The sequence below is a fragment of the Pristis pectinata genome, chromosome 35 (genome assembly GCF_009764475.1).
Source record: "Pristis pectinata isolate sPriPec2 chromosome 35, sPriPec2.1.pri, whole genome shotgun sequence".
Taxonomy (NCBI): Eukaryota; Metazoa; Chordata; class Chondrichthyes; order Rhinopristiformes; family Pristidae; genus Pristis; species Pristis pectinata.
The window spans coordinates 7,856,661-7,877,840 of record NC_067439.1 but is presented as its reverse complement, the minus strand read 5'-3'; the positions used below and the strand labels follow the sequence as shown (position 1 = coordinate 7,877,840).

General features: G+C 48.4%; 1 protein-coding gene across 1 annotated transcript; it reads left to right on the top strand.

The window, feature by feature from the left end:
* The first annotated feature begins 4,838 nt into the window (after positions 1-4,838).
* tmem160 (transmembrane protein 160) lies at positions 4,839-13,869 on the top strand. Its single transcript, XM_052044226.1, has 4 exons — positions 4,839-5,130; positions 8,820-8,844; positions 10,421-10,513; positions 12,775-13,869. The coding sequence occupies exons 1-4, from the start codon at positions 4,927-4,929 to the stop codon at positions 13,026-13,028; spliced, it is 576 nt and encodes a 191-aa protein (XP_051900186.1). The 5' UTR covers positions 4,839-4,926; the 3' UTR covers positions 13,029-13,869.
* The last annotated feature ends 7,311 nt before the right edge of the window (positions 13,870-21,180 follow it).

Sequence of the window (21,180 nt, the reverse complement as noted above, 5' to 3'; positions counted from 1 at the left end):
AGGGGGTGGTGGTTAGAGAGAGGCTGGGAGTTGGTGAGTGCAAAAAAAAGAGTTGACAGACTCAAAGTCGAGTTTATTGTCATCTGCACAAGTCCACGTGTGCACAGGTGCAATGAAAACTTACTTGCAGCAGCATCTCAGGCACATGGCATCAGATAAGCAGCATTCACAAGAAAAGCATAAATTACACATAAATTATTCACAATTTTTACAAGAAAGAACACAGAACAAGAAAAAACACAAAATCCATTTTAGGGCAAAGTCATCAAAGTGGTCATAGTGTTGCTAAACTGTTGTGATTAAGGTTGTGCAAGTTGGTTCAAGAATTGAATGGTTGAAGGGAAGTAGCTGTTCCTGAACCTAGTGGTGAGGGACTTCAGGCTTCTGTACCTCCTGCCCGATGGGAGCTGCGGGAAGATGGCATGGCCCGGATGGTGGGGATCTTTGATGATGGATGTTGCCTTCTTGAGGCAGCGCCTCCTGTAGATACTCCCGATGGTGGGGAGGGATGTGCCTGTGATGTATTGGGCAGAGTTCACTACTCTGCAGCTTTTCACATTCTTGCACATTAGAATTGCCGTTCAGACCATGATGCAACCAGTCAGGATATTTTCAACAATACATCTGTAGAAGTTTGTTAAAGTGTTTGGTGACAAGCCGAACCTCCTTAACCTCCTAAGAAAGTAAAGACACTGGCACCCCTTCCTTGTGACTGCATCTGTGTGCTGGGCCCAGGACAGGTCATCCGATATGTTAACGCCCAGGAATTTAAAGCTACCGCCTCTCATCTGCTGCAGATGCCGGAATCTGAGAAGGAAGGAAGGTGATAAGTGGAGCTGGATAAGGGAGGCATGAGAGGCAGGTGGAACCTGGTGGGGCAGGAGATAGGAGAACGATAAGGCGTAGTGTATGGTGACAGGTAGATGGAACCAGGTGGGAGAGGGGGTGGACCGTAGGGGGAGAGAAGGGAGCACAGGAGGTGTGTTACCTGACGTTGGATACTTCAACCTTCGTACTTTTGAGAACAAGGGGCATTAGTTCGGAATAAGGGATCACCCATGTAAAACGGAGGTGAGGGCGAACTTCCTGAGGGCGATGAATCTTTGCAGTGAGGGAGGGGAGAGGGAATGTAGGAGTGGGGGGGGGGGAGGGAGGTGTGCAGAGAGCGAGAGAGGGAGGAACTGAGGGGGAAACGGAGGGAGGGGAGTTAGCGATGTGTCGCAGGATGGTTGGGGGGGAGGGGGAGGAGAGGGAAACCAGGAAGAGGGAGGATTTGACAGGGGACGGCGTGGGTGGGATTAGCATTTTTTGTTCAGCTGAGCCTGCGCAGGTGAGATGGAAAATAAAACGACAGCTTTTTAGTTGCTTCCCATTGCCCATCTTAGAGCTGGTCCCCTGCAGAACTGCTGTGTCATGCCTGGGGCCCCAGAGAGAGCAGATTAATGACTGTTTTCCTACTGAGACAAAACACTAGGCAGGGGGTTGAGACAGGCAATGCTGTGGGCCGCTTTCGGGGCCTCGAGACCTGACGTACCATCAGGGGACTTTCTGTCTGCTTCCCCTGACTGTCTCGACAATGGAACCCCTGCCCTGCAACACAAGCACTCCCACCATGCAGATAAAGACTCTCATTTCTTGCCTTGCCCTGCCACCCTCTCAGTCCAGGATGAATTTACAAAAGGGAATTGGATATCGAATCGGAAAGGAGCAATGGTGTGGGCTGCCTCTCTCTCTCTCTCTCTCTCTCAGCTCTTTTTCCCCTCTCTCCTCTCTCCACATCTTCACTCTGTCCTCTCCCGCTGTCTGCTCCCCTTCCCCCTCATTCCTGCTCATTCAATCCCTACTTCACTCTCCCCAAACCCTGCCCACCGCCCCAAAGTCAGATTTGGCCTGGATTTTCATGCTTAAGGCTCTGAAGTGAGAATTGAACTCACACCCAGGAGGAGAGTGTCATACAGAGTTACAGCTGTCATTATAGATCGCCTTTGAAACTACTTTCATTTGACCTGTTCTGGGCCCAGCACACAGATGCAGTCACAAGGACGGCGTGCCAGCGTCTTTACTTTCTTAGGAGGTTAAGGAGGTTCAGCTTGTCACCGAACACTCGAACAAACTTCTACTGATGTGCTATTGAAAGTATCCTGACTGGTTGTGTCATGGTCTGGCATGCTAATTTGAATGTGCAGGAGAAGAAGGAATGTAAGGACTCTTCCCAATACATCACAGGCAATTCCATCCCCACCATCGGTAGTGTCAACAGGAGGTGCTGCCTCAAGAAGGCAACATCCATCATCAAAGATCCCCACCATCCGGGCCATGCCATCTTCTCGCAGCTCCCATCGGGCAGGAGGTACAGAAGCCTGAAGTCCCACACCACTAGGTTCAGGAACAGCTACTTCCCTTCAACCATTCAGTTCTTGAACCAACCTGCACAACCCTAATCACTACAGTTTAGCAACATTATGACCACTTTAATCATTTTGCACTAAAATACATCAATTGTGTTCTTTCTTGTAAAAATTCTATATAATTTATGTTTTTCTTGTGAGTGCTGCTTATCTGATGCCATGTGCCTGTGATGCTGCTGCAAGTAAGTTTTTCATTGGACCCTGTACAGATATGTACTTGGTGCATATGTACACCAACTCCACCCTCAACCCCCACACCCCTATCCTCATCCATTCCCTGCGTTATACACAGAGCACCAGGAGTGTGTTACCCCATCAGCCCAGAGCATCCATTCATTCAAACCCATAATGCTAACTTCATATTGTTTGACTGAGTTATGGAGAGAGGTTGAGCAGGTTGGGACTTTTTTTTGTTGGGGCACTGGAGAATAAGGGTGATCTTATGGAGGTGCATAAAATCATGAGAGGCATCGATAGGGTGAATGTATAAAGTCCTTTTCCCAGGGTTGGGGCATAGGTTTCGGGTGCGAGAGGAAAGATTTAATAGGAACCGGAGGGGCAACTTCTTCACCCAGAGGGTGGTGTATATGGAACGAGCTGCCAGAGGAAGTGGTTGAGGCAGGTACATTAACAATGTTTGAAAGACATTTGGACAGGTACATGGATAGGAAAGGCTTAGAGGGATATGGGCCAAATCCGGGCAAATGAGACTGGCTTGGATGGGAATCTTGGTCAGCATGGATCAGTTTTTCAAGCAGTATGACTCTGTGACTCTTTGAGTTTATTGTCATGTGCACAAGTATGGTGAGGTACAGGTACAGTGAAAAACTTGCTTGCAGCAGCATCACAGGCACCTAGGTTCAGACAACACACAGAACATAAATATACATAAAATATACATAATTTATGTAAGGTGGTGAAGAGAAAAAAAGACTATGCAAAATAAGTCATTGGCGCAAAATAAAAACACACTCAGAGACAAGTCCATGGACAAGTCCTCTGTAATAAGGAGCTCCTAAGCCTAGATCCCCACATGCTTAGGTGCTCCTTATTACAGAAGCTGGAATTCGGCCCATTTGTGCCTCTGTTCTCCTTTGCAAGGGGAATTACAAGTCCCTTGCTCATTGCTCAGCTCATCCACCCGCCAGGCGGCGCGGTTCCCCTCGCTGCGAGGGTGGAATCGAGTCCTCCGACCGCTGAAGGGCGCTGTCCCCTGATATTGTGCCTGGTGTGACTGAGTACTCCAACCAACAGACGGTGCTATTTCCCAGTACTTGGGGCCTGTTCTGAAACAGATTCGGGGTCTCAGAAGGCAAGGACTCTGAACACAGTCTGGAGATGAATGATTTATTTACAGAAGACGGAATGTGGGAAAATGGTGACAGGGATAACACACACACATGCACACACACACAATGAACTGGGTACAGACAATCAAGGAAAAACAATACGATACCCGCCACCCCTTGACAGCGCAGGAACGGCTCTTTGCTACCAGGGACACTAAGTAAAATGCTCCCAACCCTTTTAACAGTGCACACCTCACCAATGACTTCTCCAGCGCCGTTCCGTGGTCCTCGGCCTGGAATGAAGCAGGGTGATCCCTCGGGGCAGACAAAGAGGGAGAGCTGAGCACATGTAGCACTCTTTATATTGCTGGAGGGCTGGGGGGGGGGCGTTCCAGCCCAGGTAATTTACAAAGGCCAATGGCCTGGTGCCAGCAAGGACTAATCGATCACAAAGGCCAATGGCCCAAGGCCAAGTACAAAGGTGCTTATAGGGGCCAATGGTCAGGTGTGCGCTGATGGGTGGGGTGGTGCCAAACCTTGATGGGCAGTGGTGTGTCTTTCCACCAGGTAATGGGCAGTGCTGTCACGTGACAGCCGTGACCCTCCACAACACAGGGCCACGTACATGGGGCACGGCTGGATCCTCTGACCGCCGAGCGGTGGCATGCTTACCAGTGAAAATTTTTTAAAAAGTGCAGGTGGTGGAAATCTGAGACAAAAACAGAAAATGCTGGAAACACTCAGTAGGTCAGGCAGCATCTGGGGAGAGAGAAACAATCAACGCTTGAGGACCGACCAATAGCCCCAAGTATCAGGAGCCGCAGATCAGTCCTCCAACCTCCGGGGGACGCTGAGTGTGGTAGTGGCACCTCGCATTAGGAGCCGCAGCTGAGTCCTCCGATCGTTCAGGGGCGCTGTGTGGGGCAGGAATTGGGCCTCCCGGCTGGAGCCGAAGTTCAGTCCTCCCACTGCCCAGAGGCGCTGTGAGCGGGGAGCTGCAGTTCAGTCCTCCGACCTCAGGGGCGCGGTGTGCGGCGAGCTGCAGTTCAGTCCTCCGAGCACTCAGGGCGCTGTGTGCGCGGAGCTGCAGTTCAGTCCTCCGATCGCTGAGTGGCGCTGCTACTGGCGCCGCGCAGCGCCGTCGAGCGGTGGGAGGACCGAGCTGACTCCGAGGAGACGCGGGCCGGGATGTGGGCCAGCTCTCGCCGCTCAGTCACCGCACTCGCCTGATGGCGTCTTTACGGGCCCTCGGCGTCCTGCGCCGGCACCTTTACACGCACTTTACCCGCAGGAGCTTCGGCCTGTCCGGCGGGAGGGGAAGCCAGAGCCGGGGCGGAGCCAGGCCCGGGGTTGGGCCTGGTCCCCGAGAGGGAGCCGCGACCTCGGGTACGGGGCAACCGGGGGTGACCGCGCTGGACAGGGCGGATGCTTGGGTGAGAAGAGCTGGGTGTCCTGCAATGCTAAGCCACCGGCAATCAAAATGCAGTTAGTTATCCGCATGTTACCGTGAAAATATCTGCAATGCAACGAAATATTGATGTTATACGTGTGGCGTCCCTCTGAGGATAATCCTGCCTGTCAGACCGGGTCTGTGGGCGTCTCTGCCAGGAGCAGGAGGAGGACATTCAAGACAAGATCTTTATTAGTCACATGTACATCGAAACACACAGTGAAATGCACCTTTTGCGTAGAGTGTTCTGGGGGCAGCCCGCAAGTGTCGCCGCGCTTCCGGCACCAACGTAGCACGCCCCCAACTTCCCAACCCGTACGTCTTTGGAATGTGGGAGGAAACCGGAGCACCCGGAGGAAACCCACGCAGACGCGGGGAGAACGTACAAACTGCTTACGGACAGCGGCCGGAATTGAACCCGGGTCGCTGGCGCTGTAATAGCGTCGCGCTAACTGCGCCTGCCTTTAGGAATAGCAAAGGGGGGAAAAAACTGGCGGGAGTTGTCTATAGGCCACCAAATAATAACATTACAGTGGCACAGGCAATAAATCAAGAAATAGATGTAGCAGAGGATGCAGAGAGTCTACAGAGAGATATAGATAGGTGAAGTGAGTGGACAAGGGTCTGGCAGATGGAGTACAATGTTGGTAAATGCGAGGTCATCCACTTTGGAAGGAAAAATAGATCAGATTATTAATTAAATGGTGAAAGATTTCAGCATGCTGTCGTGCAGAGGGACTCGGGAGTGCTTGTGCATGGAGCCCCTCGAGCCTGTCCCACCCTTTGGCGAGACGTGACCTGGCCCCGTCCGGTGGCCTTTGCTCTTTTCTGTTCATGAAGCGACTTCCTTGTGTGCAGGCACAAGAGACTGCAGAGTCTTAAGCAGAAACAGTCTGCTGGAGGAACTCAGGGGGTCAGGCAGCATCTGTGGAGGGAGATGGACAGTCATCCTGCCCTGCCCTACCTCAGTGAGGTCCCTTGCTGTTCTCCAGAACAATTGATGCAAGGATCAATCTAATAAATAATGTTTTGGCAACAATTTTATGCTTTATAACACTGTTATAGAGCATACACAACGTAGTGCCTTTAATGCGGTGAGATGTCTCAAGATCAAATTTGACACCAAGTCATGCGAGAGACTGGAGCTGATCCAAAACTTGGATACAGGCACAATTTAAGGAGTGAGAGTTGGAAAGCTTCAAAGAAGGAATTCCCAGAACTTTCCTCCCCTCTTTCAGTCCAGATGAAGGGTCTCGACCCGAAATGTCGGCTGTCAATTTCCCTCCACAGATGCTGAGCTCCTCCAGCAGTTTGTTTCTTTGCTGCTACTTCTGTGTATTCAAGGTTCGACTCAGCTCCAGAAAGCTGAGCACCACATGCTGACTGTATTGAAGGGAGGTCTCGGGTGGATGTGAAAGACCTTTGGGGTTTTATTGTGAAGAAGTATCCTGGGTCATTGTTCTCTCTTAATCAACATGTGGTTATTATCATGTGGGAGCTTGCTATGCATAAATTGACAGTGTTTCACTTATTACAGCAGTAATCGTTCTAAAACAGAAGGTTTGTTGATACAGCAGGTAAAGCTGCTGCCTCACTGCTCTGGACACTCAGGTTCAGTCCTGACCTTGGGTTCTGTTTGTGCAGACGTGTTCTCCCTGTGACTTTGTGGGGTTTCCCCCTGGGTGCTCCAGTTCCCTCCCACATGTTGGGTTGGTAGGTTAATTGGCTGCTATAAATTTCCTCTCAGTGTAGGTCAGTGGCTAAAGAACAAAAGGGAAATTGATGGGCATGTAAGGGAGAATAAGTTGCAGTGGTGCAGATGAAAGGGACTGATGAGAGCCGACCTGGATATGATGGGCAGAATGGCCTCCTGTACCGTGATGAAAATAAGCACGTCATTGGTTGAGAAATATCTTAAGAGTCTGACTCACAGCTTAGTGTCAACTATTTTAAAATATGTGCTGATGCTGTGACAGGGTTGGGGGAGAAATTCTTCGTGGTAGTGGTGCTATATAAATGCAGTTTGTTGTATCGATGTCTATTCGACTGTTGTGGGAAATGGAAGCTTTTTAATGTTTTATTGGCTGGAGGTGTGAGCCAATGTCAAAATGTGACTGGGGACCCAAATTAGCCATCTTATTGACAGTAGGCACATAACTTTTAATGTCCACAATGCCCAAAAACTTGCATTTTTGTCCTGCTTCCAGGATATTCCTAAACTCTCTGCAGTTAATTTAAATGTAGCCACAGTTGCATTGTGTTATCACTGAGCAAAGCAATCTCCCAACAGGAAGCAATGTGACAAAGACATCATTTCCAGTCATGTTGATTGAGGAATAAATATTGGTTGGTACTCCAAGAAAAACTCTCCTGCTCTTCAGGATAGTGTCATGGGGTCCTATGGGCAGACAGAGCCTTGATTTAATGATTTGTCTGAAAGAAGGCACTTCAAAGTGCAGCACTCGTGTGTAAGCTTTGATTCGGGGCTCGGGTATCTGGAGTGAGATGTGATCTTATTTTGGAAGGAATGTAATTTTACAGTAAATGGATCTCTTATTCTGTCTTGGTATGTACAAACAATTTAAGACCATCTTAAAAATGATGGTATGGTTTAGGAGCTAAACATTGCACGTGAGATGTTTGCAATGCCAGTGGAGATCTGCTGGTAGTAGATTGATAGATGAACATGATATCTATAAAAGTATGAAAATAAAAAAAAACTGCAGCTGCTTGAAATTTGAAATTAAAAAAAACAAAATGTAGAAGTAATCAGTAAATCAGGCAGCATCTGTGGAGAGGGAAGCAGAGCTAATGTTTCAGGTCAGGGACCTTTCACCAGAACTGGAGAAGTGAGAGAGTGCGTATTAAGTTGCAGGAACGGGACGTCTGTACTGAGTGTTGAGCAAGATTGTCTGAGTGACACAATACCTTTTTGTGCTGTCAAATAGATGAATGAAGGCAGTTAGAAGGAGAAGGATGAGGGAGATTCCTCAAGCTCTAAGATGCAGGTTAGAACAATCTGAAGCAAAAGGGAACGCTGGAAGTACCCAACAGATCGGGGAAAGTGCAGAGGAAAACTGAATTAGTGTAACAGATGGACGTCCTTGCAAGAGAACTGCCCTGTTCTAACACAAACAGGAAAGACTGGTTATCTGAAATTGTTGAATTCGATATTGAAACCTGAGAGCTGTAAGGAGGCCTCAGTACCCTCCTTCATCTGTTAATTAGAAGGCTTCAGCAGTGTCACCTGAACAATCCTGGTCTCCTCTGTATCGGACACATTCCCTTCACCCAGTCCCTTAAGATGTGAAAGTAGTGGCTGTCTTCTCACTTCTAATGAAAGTAGATTGACCTGAAGTGTGAGCTGTATATCTCTGTCCACAGGTGCTGGCTGGTCTGTTGAGTATTTCGAGCATTTTCTGTTTCTATCTGTAAAAGTCTCTGTAAAAGATCCCACAGCTCAGAGAAGTTCACCAAAGGTCTTGAGCTCCTGGAGAAGGTACCACCCAAGTTTAGCACCACCAATACCTTAGCAGGACCAGGGATAAAACCTCCTGTCAAAACAGCTTGCTGAGGCATTGCAACGCAAGGTGGCTTTTACAATCTTAGCTTTACATTTGAGGCTGTCTGGTGTTTGTATCATCTCTTTACCAATCTTCTTTCTCTTTACAGATGCTCAGGAAGGCTCATGAAGCAGGTGTGAATGTTTTTAATGTATATCCTTTTTAATAATTTTATGTGATTTGCTCTGCCAAGTTAAAAATATCTAATCTCCTTCTCCTGCATCAGTTATAATGCATAATTTATGTTAATTTAAGTCTATGTTAACTTATATTTGTCCTCGTCTTGTAATGTACTGTGCTGCTGCTGCAAAGAGCTAATTTTCATGGCATTTATACCCTGTGTGTGTGTGTATTATGTATACACATACAACAATGAACTTGAATTTGCTGACTGGCTGGCTTTTGCCAATTTATCAAAATTCCCAGGATTCAAAGTATTCCGACATCCCTGATCTGCAGCACAGGGAAATGTCCCAGGGGATTGATTTGGTGGGGGGATGGTTCTGCGGTAGACTGGAGATGCTGGGACTGTTCTCCTGGGAGAAGAGAAGGTGGCGAGGAGGTTTGATGGAGGTGGGCAGGATCGTGATGCGTTTAGGGAGGGTGGACAGAGGGAAGCTATTCCCATCAGTTATTTTGGGCAAAAGGTACACGGGGGCATTTAAGGCGGAATCTTTTCACACAGAGAGTGGTGATGATCTGGGATTCACTTATAGGAGTGCTGGATTCCATCAATCAGGGCCTTCAATAGGCAGTTGAACGAGAATAATTTGCAGAGCTGTGGGGGAGGTAACAGGGAGCTGGCACAGACTTGTGGGCTGAATGGCCTCATTGTGCTGCAGAATTTAGTTGTGGGTTGGGGGGGGTGGAGAGTTCCAGTTCCTCTCAAGTAGAGGATAAACCAGTGGGATTATGGTCAGAGTGACCCGTTGGCAAAGGTTTGGTGCTGGATGGAGGCAGGATTGTCCACAGCAACTCGTAAGATGTTGGAGGAACTCAGCGGGTCAGGCAGCGTCTGTGGAGCGAAGTGGACAATTGACCTTTTGGGTTGAGACCTTCATCTGGGAATAGCCAGTATAAAGAGGTGAGGGGAAGGGATGGGGCAAGAGCTGGCAAGTGATAGGTGGATCCTGGTGAGGAGGGGTGATAGGCAAATGGAGGATGGAAGGGTGGGCATAGCGACAGAGGCCGGGAGGTGAGAGGTGGAGGGCTGCGGATGGTGGAATCTGATAGGAGAGGAAGGTGGAATCAAGTGAGGGAGGTGGGGAGGGCAGATGGGAACGGTAGGGGAAGGAGAACCACTAGGAGGAGTGTGTGGGTGATGGGCAGATGGACTGGGTGGAGAAGGAGAAAGAAACAGGGTGACGGGCTGGGCTGAGGGTAGGAAGAACTGGGTAGATCAGGAGGAGAGAAGTAAGGAACAGAGGGGGAGCAGCTTACCGGAAGTTGGAGAATTCAATGTTTATGCCATCAGGTTGTTGGCTGCCCAGAGGGAGTAAGGGGTGCTGTTCCTCTAGTTTGTGTTTAGCCTCACCCTGGCAGATGTGTTCAGGTGTGATGCCCACTGTGGTTGAAGAACGGGCTGGGGTCACAGCCAATAGCACTGGACACTGGGAGGCCAGACCCCAGTCAGAGTTCAGTGATGGAGGACAGAATGCAAGGGATAGGATCTGAAGCATCACAGTGTGATGTTGCTTGTGTCTTCCACAGGATTTCTCTCCTGGTTTCGGAATGGGCTGTTGGCCACTGGAGTTGGAGTGATCGCCTACATGCAGAGTGATGTGGGGAGGGAGGCGGCTTACGGTGAGTAAAAGCAACCAGCCAGTTCCTGCGCTCACTTTCCCCTTGTGTTTGTACACAATACGGCAGCCCTACAGTCTCTGGGATTTGAACATCCGATTTGCTCGTCTAACAACAGACCCTTTTTGCTGCTCTTCCTTCTGTCTACAGATAAGCATTAAATGCTTGAATTTATATTGTGCCTTTCGTGCTGTGGACCAATATAACGTGCTTTACATTACAATGGCCTGCAGGTTAAGTTCCTGAGAGCTGTTCGTAACCCGGACAGTTCACAAGTCCGAAATGTGGCCGTGAACTGAGTTCTCTCCCAGCAGAAGATACCTGCAGCCCCGCAGCAGCCGGCAAATCCATCCTGCTGGTCTCCCAAACGCTCGTTCAATTGTATGGGCTGTCCATTTCCCTCCACAGTCGCTGCCTGACCCGCTGAGTTCCTCCAGCATCCAACACAGTGACATACTCTAGCAGCATCCCTGTACAGGTCTCCCGGGCGTTTGTAAGCTGGGGGGAGACCTGTACAGGGATGCTGCCAGAGTATGTCACTGTGTTGGATTAGGGTAAGGGGAATGCGGCCAAAGAGAGAGGGTTTAGGGAGCATCTGAAAGGAAGTGAGGTCCAGTGAGGGAACTCCAGAGCTTGGGCCAGACAGTAGAAATTGAGGATGGGCAAGGGTCTGGGATTGCCTCTGGCCCTGTCTGTGGGCTGCTTTGCTCTGTGCTGTTGAGTTACAGGTAGCTGGTGATAGTGGGAAAGGTCCCCCATAGTTCCATCCTGGGTAGTTCCAGAGGACAAGGGCTGGATAGAGTGGACGTGGAGAGGATGCTTCCATCAGTAGGAGAGTCTAGGATCCGAGGGCACAGCCTCAGAATAAAAAGACGTCCCTTTAAAACTGAGATGAGGAGGAATTTCTTCAGCCAGAAGGTGGTGAATCTGTGGAATTCGTTGCCACAGAGGACGGTGGAGGTCAAGTCATTGGTGTATTTAAGGCAGAGATTGATAGGTTCTTGATTAGTAAGGGTTACAGGGAGAATGGGGTTGAAAAAAACCAGCCATGATTGAATGGCGGAGCAGACTCAGTGGGCCAAATGGCCTAAATCTGCTCCTATACCTTACAGTCTTACCAAACAGTAAGATCCACCGAGTGTGGTGTTACTGATCTAGGAAGGGGACAGCTGAGCCCCTTCCAGAAGGATAGGAGTGAACTGGGTGTGTTCCATCGACAGTTCGGGCAGTTGTCGAGATTGTCCTGGTGTCAGTACACAAGTTGTGTGTGTGGACTGGGAGGGTCAGTAACGATAAGGGCCTGTGAAATAATGTAAACTGTGTCTAATGTTTGAGGCTGTGAGTGATGTGTGTTTGGTGTCTTGCACAAGTGTTTCTCCTGGAAAAATACGAAAGCTGTGAAAGGCGATACAATTCCAATTATTGAATCAAATGATTCACAGGCATGTTATTAAGGAAGTATCAAAGGAACTTAGTATTTCAGTCATGTTTTACCCTTCCTGGGAGTGTTTTATGGGACAGTGTAGGAGGAGCTTTTTGCTGTATCTAAAGTGTGCAGTCCCTGTCCTGCAATTGTTTGATAGCACAGAGTAGAGGGACTTTACTCTGCTTCTAACTCAAGCTGTTTCTGCCTTGGGAGTGGTTTATAGGCCAGTGTAGAGGATATTTTACTCCGTGTCAGACTTGTTTTTGTTTGTGTGATTAATTTGTGCTATTCCTGTCCTGGTAGAGTGTGGCTTAGGACAATGTAGAGGGAGCTTTACTCTGCATCTAACCTGTACTGTCTCTGTCCCAGGAATTTGCGACGGGTCAGCATAGAGGGCCTTCACTCTGTGTCTAACCTGTGCTGGGAGTGTGTGGTGGGACAGTGCAGAGGGAGCTTTACTCTGCATCTAATCTGTGCTTTGCCTGCCCTGGGAGTGTGTGATGGGTCATTAGTAGAAACTTTGCTGCTACTAATTCGGCTGCTGTGTTGTGACATAACCAGTGATGGCCCTTCGTCTGGTGGTATCGCTCATGTGAAGACCCCGGGGTTGTGAAAGTTGCTATAGAAATGCACATGTTACCTTCTGAAATGTTTTCACACTGATCTGCTATCAGCTCATTGCTAAATCTGCCAGGGGCTGTGGAGCTCCTAAAAAGTCTGTCTGTGGATGGACGGCACAGAAGGAAGTCGCGGTGGGTGCTGCTTTGCTGTAGCTGGCCTGTTTAGAGCTGGTTTAGTGTTAACCTCTGGTCCTAATGCTGGTCCCTCGCGCCTCCAGGATTCTTCATCCTCGGCGGAGTGTGTGTCTCCTACGGGAGCGGGTCCTACATCACCAACCTCTTCCTGCTGAGGCGGATGATGATGCTGACCGTGCCGACTGCTCTGCTGAGCGGGCTGGTGGTGGGCTCCGTGGCGGTCTTCTGGGTCTGTGCCCTGTCCCTCTACATTGGCCGGCTCGAGGTGGAGTTCATCTACGACGAGGAGTGCGAGGACTGCCAACCGAAAGAGGACGGCGGGAAATCGGACAAGTAACGAGGGCGGGAAGTGAACAGAGCGGGCGTTGGAGGCGGGAACTTGGACCTGTAGACATGTGTACGTTACGCACGGTGCAATAGTCGGCACCACGCCAAAGGTGCCTCATTCGTAAAGAGCTGCGGGGCGAGGTGAAGGGGGCTTCAGAAACACAGAATCTGTCTCTATTTAATCACTGGGTTAAAGGAAAATTATCAATTTTAAGCTGCTGCTTGTTTTTTTTCCTGTCTGCGAGTAGTTTAGTTGCTGGGAGCGGTAGGCAGCTTTACCCACCGGGATGTGCCTGTAACAAAGACGCCCGTCTGCATTGAGTTATCCTGTCTTGCCCTGTGCAGCCGGAAGGGACCCCCTGCAACCCTGGGCTAAGAAACGCCAACCTGGGGTTCCTTCCTCCTGATCGCTGTCCAATCACCCCACTACCCCCAGGTTTAACTTGTGTGTATTGTGAGAATTTTGCATTTGGCTGCACCCCCTTCCACTGTCAGACAGCTTGCCTCTGTCCCTAACTAGGCTTCTAAGTGCATTTGGGCCCCCTTTTAAGGGGGCCATCCAGCACCCTTGGGAAAGGGAGGATAGGAAACCTAGTCTGCAAGGGGCCAAATGGCCTCCTTCACTGTAATTTTGCTAAATCATCTTTCAGTGCTGCCTTCATCCTCTCCTCCTGAGCTTTGGCTGTGATCAGGGGAGCCTTGGGAGATGAGCAGGTGCCCCTTCCCAGCACTGTAAGACCCCTCGGTGCTCATTCCCAACATTGAGCTCTCAACCCTAAGGCTTTGGGTGGCTTGCATTCTTCTGTGAAAAAAAATGGAATGAAATAAAAAGTGATATTAAAACTTCAAAAGTGTGCCTGATTTGCGCGTGAGATTGGCAAGGGTGGAATACGATTGATTAATAATTATCGATGGTTTCTCAATTGTCGGTAAGTCCACTTGTTTGGTTGCTGCTGTGAGAGGGAAGAGATTTAATAGGAACCTGAGGGGCAACCTTTTCACCCAGAGGGTGGTCTGTATATGGAACGAGCTGCCAGAGGAAGTGGCTGAGGCAGGTACATTAACAACATCGGCACAGCAGATAGAGCCGCAGCCTCACTGTGCCAGAGACACGGATTTGATCCTGACCTCCGATGTTGTCTGTGTGGAGCTTGTGTGCTCTCCCCGAGACCGTGTGGATTTCCCCCGGTTTCCCTCCTGTTTCCTCCCACATCCGAAAGACAAGCAGATTGGTAGGTTAATTGGATGCTGTAAATTGCCCCAGTTGTGTAGGTGAATGGTGGAATCTGGGGGAAGGTGATGGGAATGTAGAGAGAACAAAATAAGATTACTTTGGGACTTTATTCATTGGAGTGTTGGAGAATGAGGGGTGATATAACGGAGGTGTATAAAATCATGAGGGGCATAGATAGGGTGAATGCACACAGTCTTTTTCCTAGGGTTGGAGAATCAAGAACTAGAGGACGTGGGTTTAGAGTGAGAAGGAAGAGATTTAATGGGAACCTGAGAGGCAACTTTTTCCACCCAGGTCAGTATATGGAATGAGCTGCCAGAGGAAGTGGTCGAGGCAGGTACATTAACAACATTTAAAGGACACTTGGACAGGTACATGGATAGGAAAGGTTTAGAGGGCTATGGGCCAAACTCAGGCAAATGGGACTAGATTAGATGGACATCTTGATCACATGGACCGGCTTTGCCTAAGGGCCTGTTTCAGTGCTGTATGACTCTGTGTTTAGCTGTTGCCAAGTTCCATTCTATATGTTTATTTGGCTGTCATATGATGGGTTTGCCAGTGTACAAGAACATAAAGAATTGGGAGTGGACCATCCAGCTTGTTCTACCAACAGACCTTCGAGCTTGCTCCACATGGTTGATAATCTGCCCTGGCACCAATTCCTGGCCCTATCCCCATACCCCACAAGGTCCAGAAATGTATTGATCCACGCTTTGAATGAATGTAGCTGCTGAGTCTCCGCAGCCGGCCAGGGGTGGAGAATGCCAAAGGTTCATCATCCTATCAATGAAGAAATTTAGAGTCATAGAACACAGAAACAGGCTCTTCAGCCCAACTCATCCATACTGACCAAAATGCCCATCCAAGCCAGTCCCATTTGCTTGCATTTGGCCCATATCCCTCTAAACCTTTCCTATCCATGTACCTGTCCAAGTGTCCTTTAAATATTGTTAATGTACCTGCCTCGACCACTTCCTCTGGCAGCTCGTTCCATATACGGACCACCCTCTGAGTGGAAAAATTTTCCCTCTCAGGTTCCCAGTAAATCTCTCCCCTCTCACCTTAAGCCCATGCCCTCAAGTTCCCAAGTTCCTAACCCTGGGAGAAAGACCATTCATCCTATCTATGGCCCCCATGGTTCCACATACCTCCACAAGATCACCCCTCAATCTCCCACATTCCAAGGAATAACGTCCATGCCTGCTCAACCTCCCCCCTAAAATCGAGTCCTGGCAACATCCCTGCAAATCTTTTTCTGCACCCCCTCCAGCCCAATAGCATCCTTCTTCTCATCTCAGTTCTAAACAGTCTGTCCATTACTCTGAACCTGTGTCCTCCAGCACCAGGGGAAATCTTCCTACAGCTGACCTGTCAAACCCTTTCAGGATTTTGTGTCTTTCAGTTTTTTTTTGTGTGTATTTTAGTTTATGCCTCCATATTTTGTGCCTTAATTTCAATATGTGCATCCTTTATAACACTTCCATAGCTGTCTTTCCTCTGCTCCTTTCACCCCGACTTCTCTCTGTCCTGTTGTGCACTGCCCAGTTTCCATTGCTTCCATTCCATTTAATGGCTGTACCTTCAGAGGCCAATGGTTTAAGCTGTGGCATTTAAAAACAAAACTGCTGGAGGAACTCAGCGGGTCAGGCAGCATCTGTGGAGGGAAGTGGACAGTCAACATTTTGGGTTGAGACCCTTCATCTGGATTGAAAGAGAGGAGAGGAAAGCTCTGAAGTTCTTTATTTGAAGCTCTCTCTCTCAATCCTTAAGTCGTACCTCTATTCCAAGCTTTGAACCTCCATTCTCTCCTACAATGTCAAATTCTGTCTTGAGACACTCACTGCATTGAAGGCACTATATGAATGCAATACAACATTGTGTCTGCTTTGTAAAACTGTTATAAAGTACAAAATTGTCACCGAAACATTATTTATTAGATTGAGCTTTGTGACGGGTGCTGGCCATGAAAGAGAAGCTAAGGTTGGCTTGCATTCAGCAGAGTTTAGGACAACAGGTCACTGAGCACGGAAACAGGCCCTTGGGCCCAACTCGTCCATGCCGACCAAGATGCCCATCTAAGCCAATCCCATTTGAATGTGACATTGCTGAGGCAGGGGAGGATAGACTTTTTGTCTTGCCAAGGAGTCTAGAAGGGGCTCAGGGTGGTAGATCAATATAGTTATCAGTATGTGGAAGTTGATCAATTATATGGAATGCGCTGCAAGAGGAAGTGATTAATGCAAGTACGTTAACAGCATTTGAAAGGTACTTGGACAGGTTCATGGATTGACGGGGTTTAGTGCGATATGGAGCAAACGCAGACAAATGGGACCAGCTCAGAAGGGAATCTATGTCGGCATGGAGCAGTTGGGCCGAACGGTCTGTTTTTGTGCGGTATGACTCTGTGGATCTGTGAGTCTATGGACTTGAACCTCTTGGTCTCCCTGTTCATCAACATTCCTCAGCACCCTCCCGTTCACTGTACATGACCCACCCTTATTTGACATCCCAAAAGATGCCATTTAGACCTTTGTCACTGAGAGCATTACAGCAGCGGGCTGCACGTGCTCTCTCTCGTCGCCGATATTTGGGCAGAACGAGTGGGGGGACCTGTGCACTGAGTGGCAGCTGGAGGGGCCTGTGAGCTCACTCTGCTCACCTTCCCAAGATGCCTGTCAAACACCTCCAACCGTCCCGAGGAGGTGCCAGGCACGAGCACAACTCGTCTTCCTCCTGTCCTGCGCTGATTTAACTCGTTGCTTTCATGCTGAACAAAAGGTGTGCAAAGACGAGCCACACAGCCAACAGACACCAAAAGACAGCTCGCAGACAGGGAGAGTGTTGTTGTTAGTTTGTATTTTTTTGTTTTTTGAACCTTGATCAGATCAAGCTATTTTTTGTCCTTTTTTTTAATCTTCCCAGTTTAATGCCAATCTGTCCTCACAGGTTGGATTGGCAACATCGAATGTTTAACATTTATACAGTTTACACAGGGGTGAGAGGCAATGGAGTGCATCGGAAACCGCACCTTCGACAAGTGCTTTTAGCAACAGCTTACGTCTTACAAACAAAGTACAGTGAGAAGCAACAATGAGCCAGCCGGTGTGGATTAAACAGGCAGTTCAGTCCCTTGGTCCATTGTCTGAGTACTTCTTCCTTACTTGCATCCAGATAGGGGCATCACCGGACCTCATGGGCTTGTGCTGTGGGCCAGACACGGCCTGTCCTCAATAAGCAATTAACAGGTACGTCTGGAGTAAAATACAATATATACACTGGACCCCACCACCCTCCCCATATTTTATTACACATGGTGAGGTGTATGGAAGGGAAACTTTCCCTTCCATCATCTGTTCACAGAGTTCACGGATGGGATTTAAGAAACAGATCTGCCATTTTCTGACAGGCGGAAATGTCAGTGGATGTTCCTGGTTACAGAGGGACAGGCTGCCCCCTTCACCACTCAGGCCTCTTCCCCACAAGAGGGACCGTTCAAGTCTGAGCAGTTCTGGTAAGATTACTCGAAGGGGCACCCACTCTCCTCATCCCTGCCCTGACGATGAACAGGGAGAAGTCGGGGGTGTCCCAGTTCAGGCACCTGCAGCCTTGTCACTGGGCTCCTGTCAAAACTGGCAGAGAATAGGCCATCGAGTAGCCCATTCTGAAGCCACAGAATAAGGCAATGTTGCATGCATGTAATCACATTTTTTATTGGGGGAGAGTCTGAATATTATTTTGCTCTGGCTTTTCATCCCCTGCACCCCCAGGCAGTGAAACCTTGGTAATTATTTCCATTTATATATCCCACACTGGATTGTGGGATGTTTGTGATAGGTTTTGGAGAAGATGCAACCTTCTGCCTTCCCAGTGGGTGGATATGGACCCACGGATCTGTTCATAGTAGTCCAATTCTACCTTTCTTCTAAGGTGCTGAAAACCTCTTGGGCAATGTTACCTGACCATTCTCTCTCTTGCTGCTTGAGGGATTTTTGCAGAGTATTGGCCTCCTCTCGTCAAAATTGTTTCCTTGGCCATTAAACTTCAGGATTTATAGAACACTGTAGAGATGCAAGTTAGAGTGGGACAGTGGCTCAACAGATAGTGTTGCTGCTTCACAGCTCCAGAGACCCGGGTTCGATCCTGGCCTTAGTGCTGCCTGTGTGGAGTTTGCACGTTCTCCCTGTGACTGGGTGGGTTTCCTCCCACGTCCCAAAGACAGGTTAAGGTTAACTGGCCACTGTTAATTATCTCCAAGTATTAGTGGAAGGTTTGTTAATGGGAGAACAGCCTGGAGCAGCTGAGTTGCCTTGTTCCTGAGTTGTATTTTGGAAGTAATTGTCGGTTTGCACTTCTGTCTGTTCTGGTAAACCTGGAAACACCCCCTTTGCCTCTCCCCATACACATTCCTACAGAGAAGTAAGAGGGAGAATGGGATTGCTCTGCTGAGAGCCAGCATGGACTCAGTGGGCCAAATGGCTTCTTTCTGTGTCATAAACTAGTTCTGAGTTTTTTTAGATCCTAAATCAGAACACTAGGATCTTGGGATGCACAGGAATGGGGATGTTTCTATCTGAATCCCACCCCTCTCTCCACACTCCTTGGGAATGTACTTGTTAGGCTCAAAGATAAAATTCTCAGGCACCCTCGTCCTCCAAGAACTCAAAAGGTGAAAAGCATTCTCATAACAAAATATACATTTATAAGTGTGATTTTACAAAAATCCACTCCCGGAAAAATCCCACCATAATTTATGCGGCAAAACTGCAAACTCCACCAAGGTCAAGGGCAGCAGGTGCATGGGACACGACCACCTCTGAGCTGACCTCAAACTCGCAGAAGACCCTGACGCATGGATGTTGGGGATCATTTCTAATTGGGTGTAAATTCTGATTCGACCCACCAGTATTGGTAGCACTTTTCCTGCACAGACTGCGATGGTTCGAGGATGGGGCTCATCACCACCACCTCCGAGGACAACTTGACAAATGGCCACATCCTGTGAGAAAACAGTTCACAAACCGATACTCCTTTGTAAACTTGTGTGTGTACGCCCTGATCTAACTGGGGCTGAAGTCCTGCTCCTATTTAACTTATTCAGTAATATCCAGTGAGGTTGGACGCTTCTCGAACCCTCTGGTAATCTAAGAACTGTGAAAAATGTATGCAATGCTGTCACCTGCTGGCAGGAAACTTGCAATGCAGCTTTAAAACTGAAAACCATCATAGGTTGAGATGATTCTAATTTGTTCTGTCTGAACACTGATTGCCTTTCCTTAAATGTTTCGCAATTACCACTGAAATTCAATGTTAAAATTGTGATGCATTATGCTTTCATCGTTACTGGACAGAGTGGATGTTTCCATTCGTGGGAGAGTGTAGCAGCCTCAGAATAAAGGGACGTCCCTTTAGAACCGAGATGAGAAGGAACTTGCTCAGCCAGAGGGTGGTCAATCTGTGGAATTCGTTGCCACAGAGGATGGTGGAGGCCAAGTCATTGGGCGTATTTAAGGCAGAAATTGATAGGTTCTTGATTGTTAAAGGGGAAGGGTTACAGGGAGAATGGAGTCTAAAAAGAAATCAACCATGAGTGAATGGCAGAGCAGACGATGGGCTGAATGACTTAATTCTACTTTTTATACCTGATGGCCTTACAGGATCATCGCCAAAGGTTCTCCTTTACAGATTATAAAACTCTACTCAATTTGTATAATTCTGCCACTGGAGTGGGGGATTTTCTTTGATTCACTTGTAGATACAATGGTATGGCCAGCATTCATTGCCTGTTAGGCAATTGCTCTCGAGGAGCTGATGACGAGTCACCACTTTGACAGTCCACAGTCAGTGCGGTAAAAGTTGACGTGACATACAGGCTAGACTGGGTTAGGACAGCACTGAGCATGTAAGTAAACCAGATGTGTTTCTACAATTTTGGTCAGTGTATGTAATTAATGAATTTAAATTGCATGGTGGGATTTATTCTCTGTATCATTAGTCTGAGCCTTTGATGTAACAATCCAGTAAGGTAACCACCATGCCACCACACTCTGAGAACAGTTCAGCTTTGAGCAGGGGTAGATTGTGCTGTGGACTCTTACTGCAGAGGAATAAACATTCACAATCGTTGCTCGGCCTTCCAAAGGTGTAAATACTGTTCTCCCAACCCAGGTGCACCCCTTCCTTTCTGTAACTACCTTTCATCGCCAGAATTAATCCACACCTTGGTGCTGATTATTGCTGTTACAGAATGCCTCAGACCAACAAACATCGACTTGTAAAAAAAATAAGAACAAAAAGCTGCTTCCTATGAGGTGCCCGCGTTTCGGCAACGCAAACCTCTCAGCCGTCTCCAGTCCTGGGACAAAACCACGGCTTTCATGAGCTGCGTTGGCAACACAACTTTCAGTAGGAATTACACTCGCCTTGGGAGTCAGGAGGTTGTGGGTTTGGGTACCCTTCCTTTGGGACCCAAGCACAGAAATCCAGGCCGATGCCCCCAGTAGAACGCTGAGGGGGTGCAGGGTTGCCGCAGGGGCTGCTTTTCTGAAGAGGCGACAAACCGAGCATCCCCCCTCACTGACTACACAACTATGTGGAAACAAGTGATCATATGGCTAGGTTATTGGCCACTAATTACCCCAGCACAAGCATCAATGGATCTTCTGGTCATTATCTCATTTGTAAAAGCTTTCTGTACCCAAGCCGCCTGCCTGCCTCACACAGAAACAGTGACTAAACTTCAGAGGGTACCTGAAAATGGCTGGAAAGCGCTTTGGGATGTCCTGAGGCTGTGAATGGTACTATAGAAATGCAAGTTTGCAGTTTGTGTAGGCTTTTCCATTATAAGTGCTGCGTACGACCCATTCAATTCAGAGGCAATGGCTCTCCCACACAAAGCATCATCCCTGGGACCCACCAAGGACTGGGA

Coding starts and splice junctions, on each gene's coding strand:
- tmem160 (XM_052044226.1), top strand. CDS start 4,927: ATGGCGTCTTTACGGGCCCTCGGCGTCCTGCGCCGGCACCTTTACACG. Junction 5,131..8,819: donor TGGACAGGGCGGATGCTTGG/GTGAGAAGAGCT, acceptor TTCTCTTTACAG/ATGCTCAGGAAGGCTCATGA. Junction 8,845..10,420: donor CAGGAAGGCTCATGAAGCAG/GTGTGAATGTTT, acceptor TGTCTTCCACAG/GATTTCTCTCCTGGTTTCGG.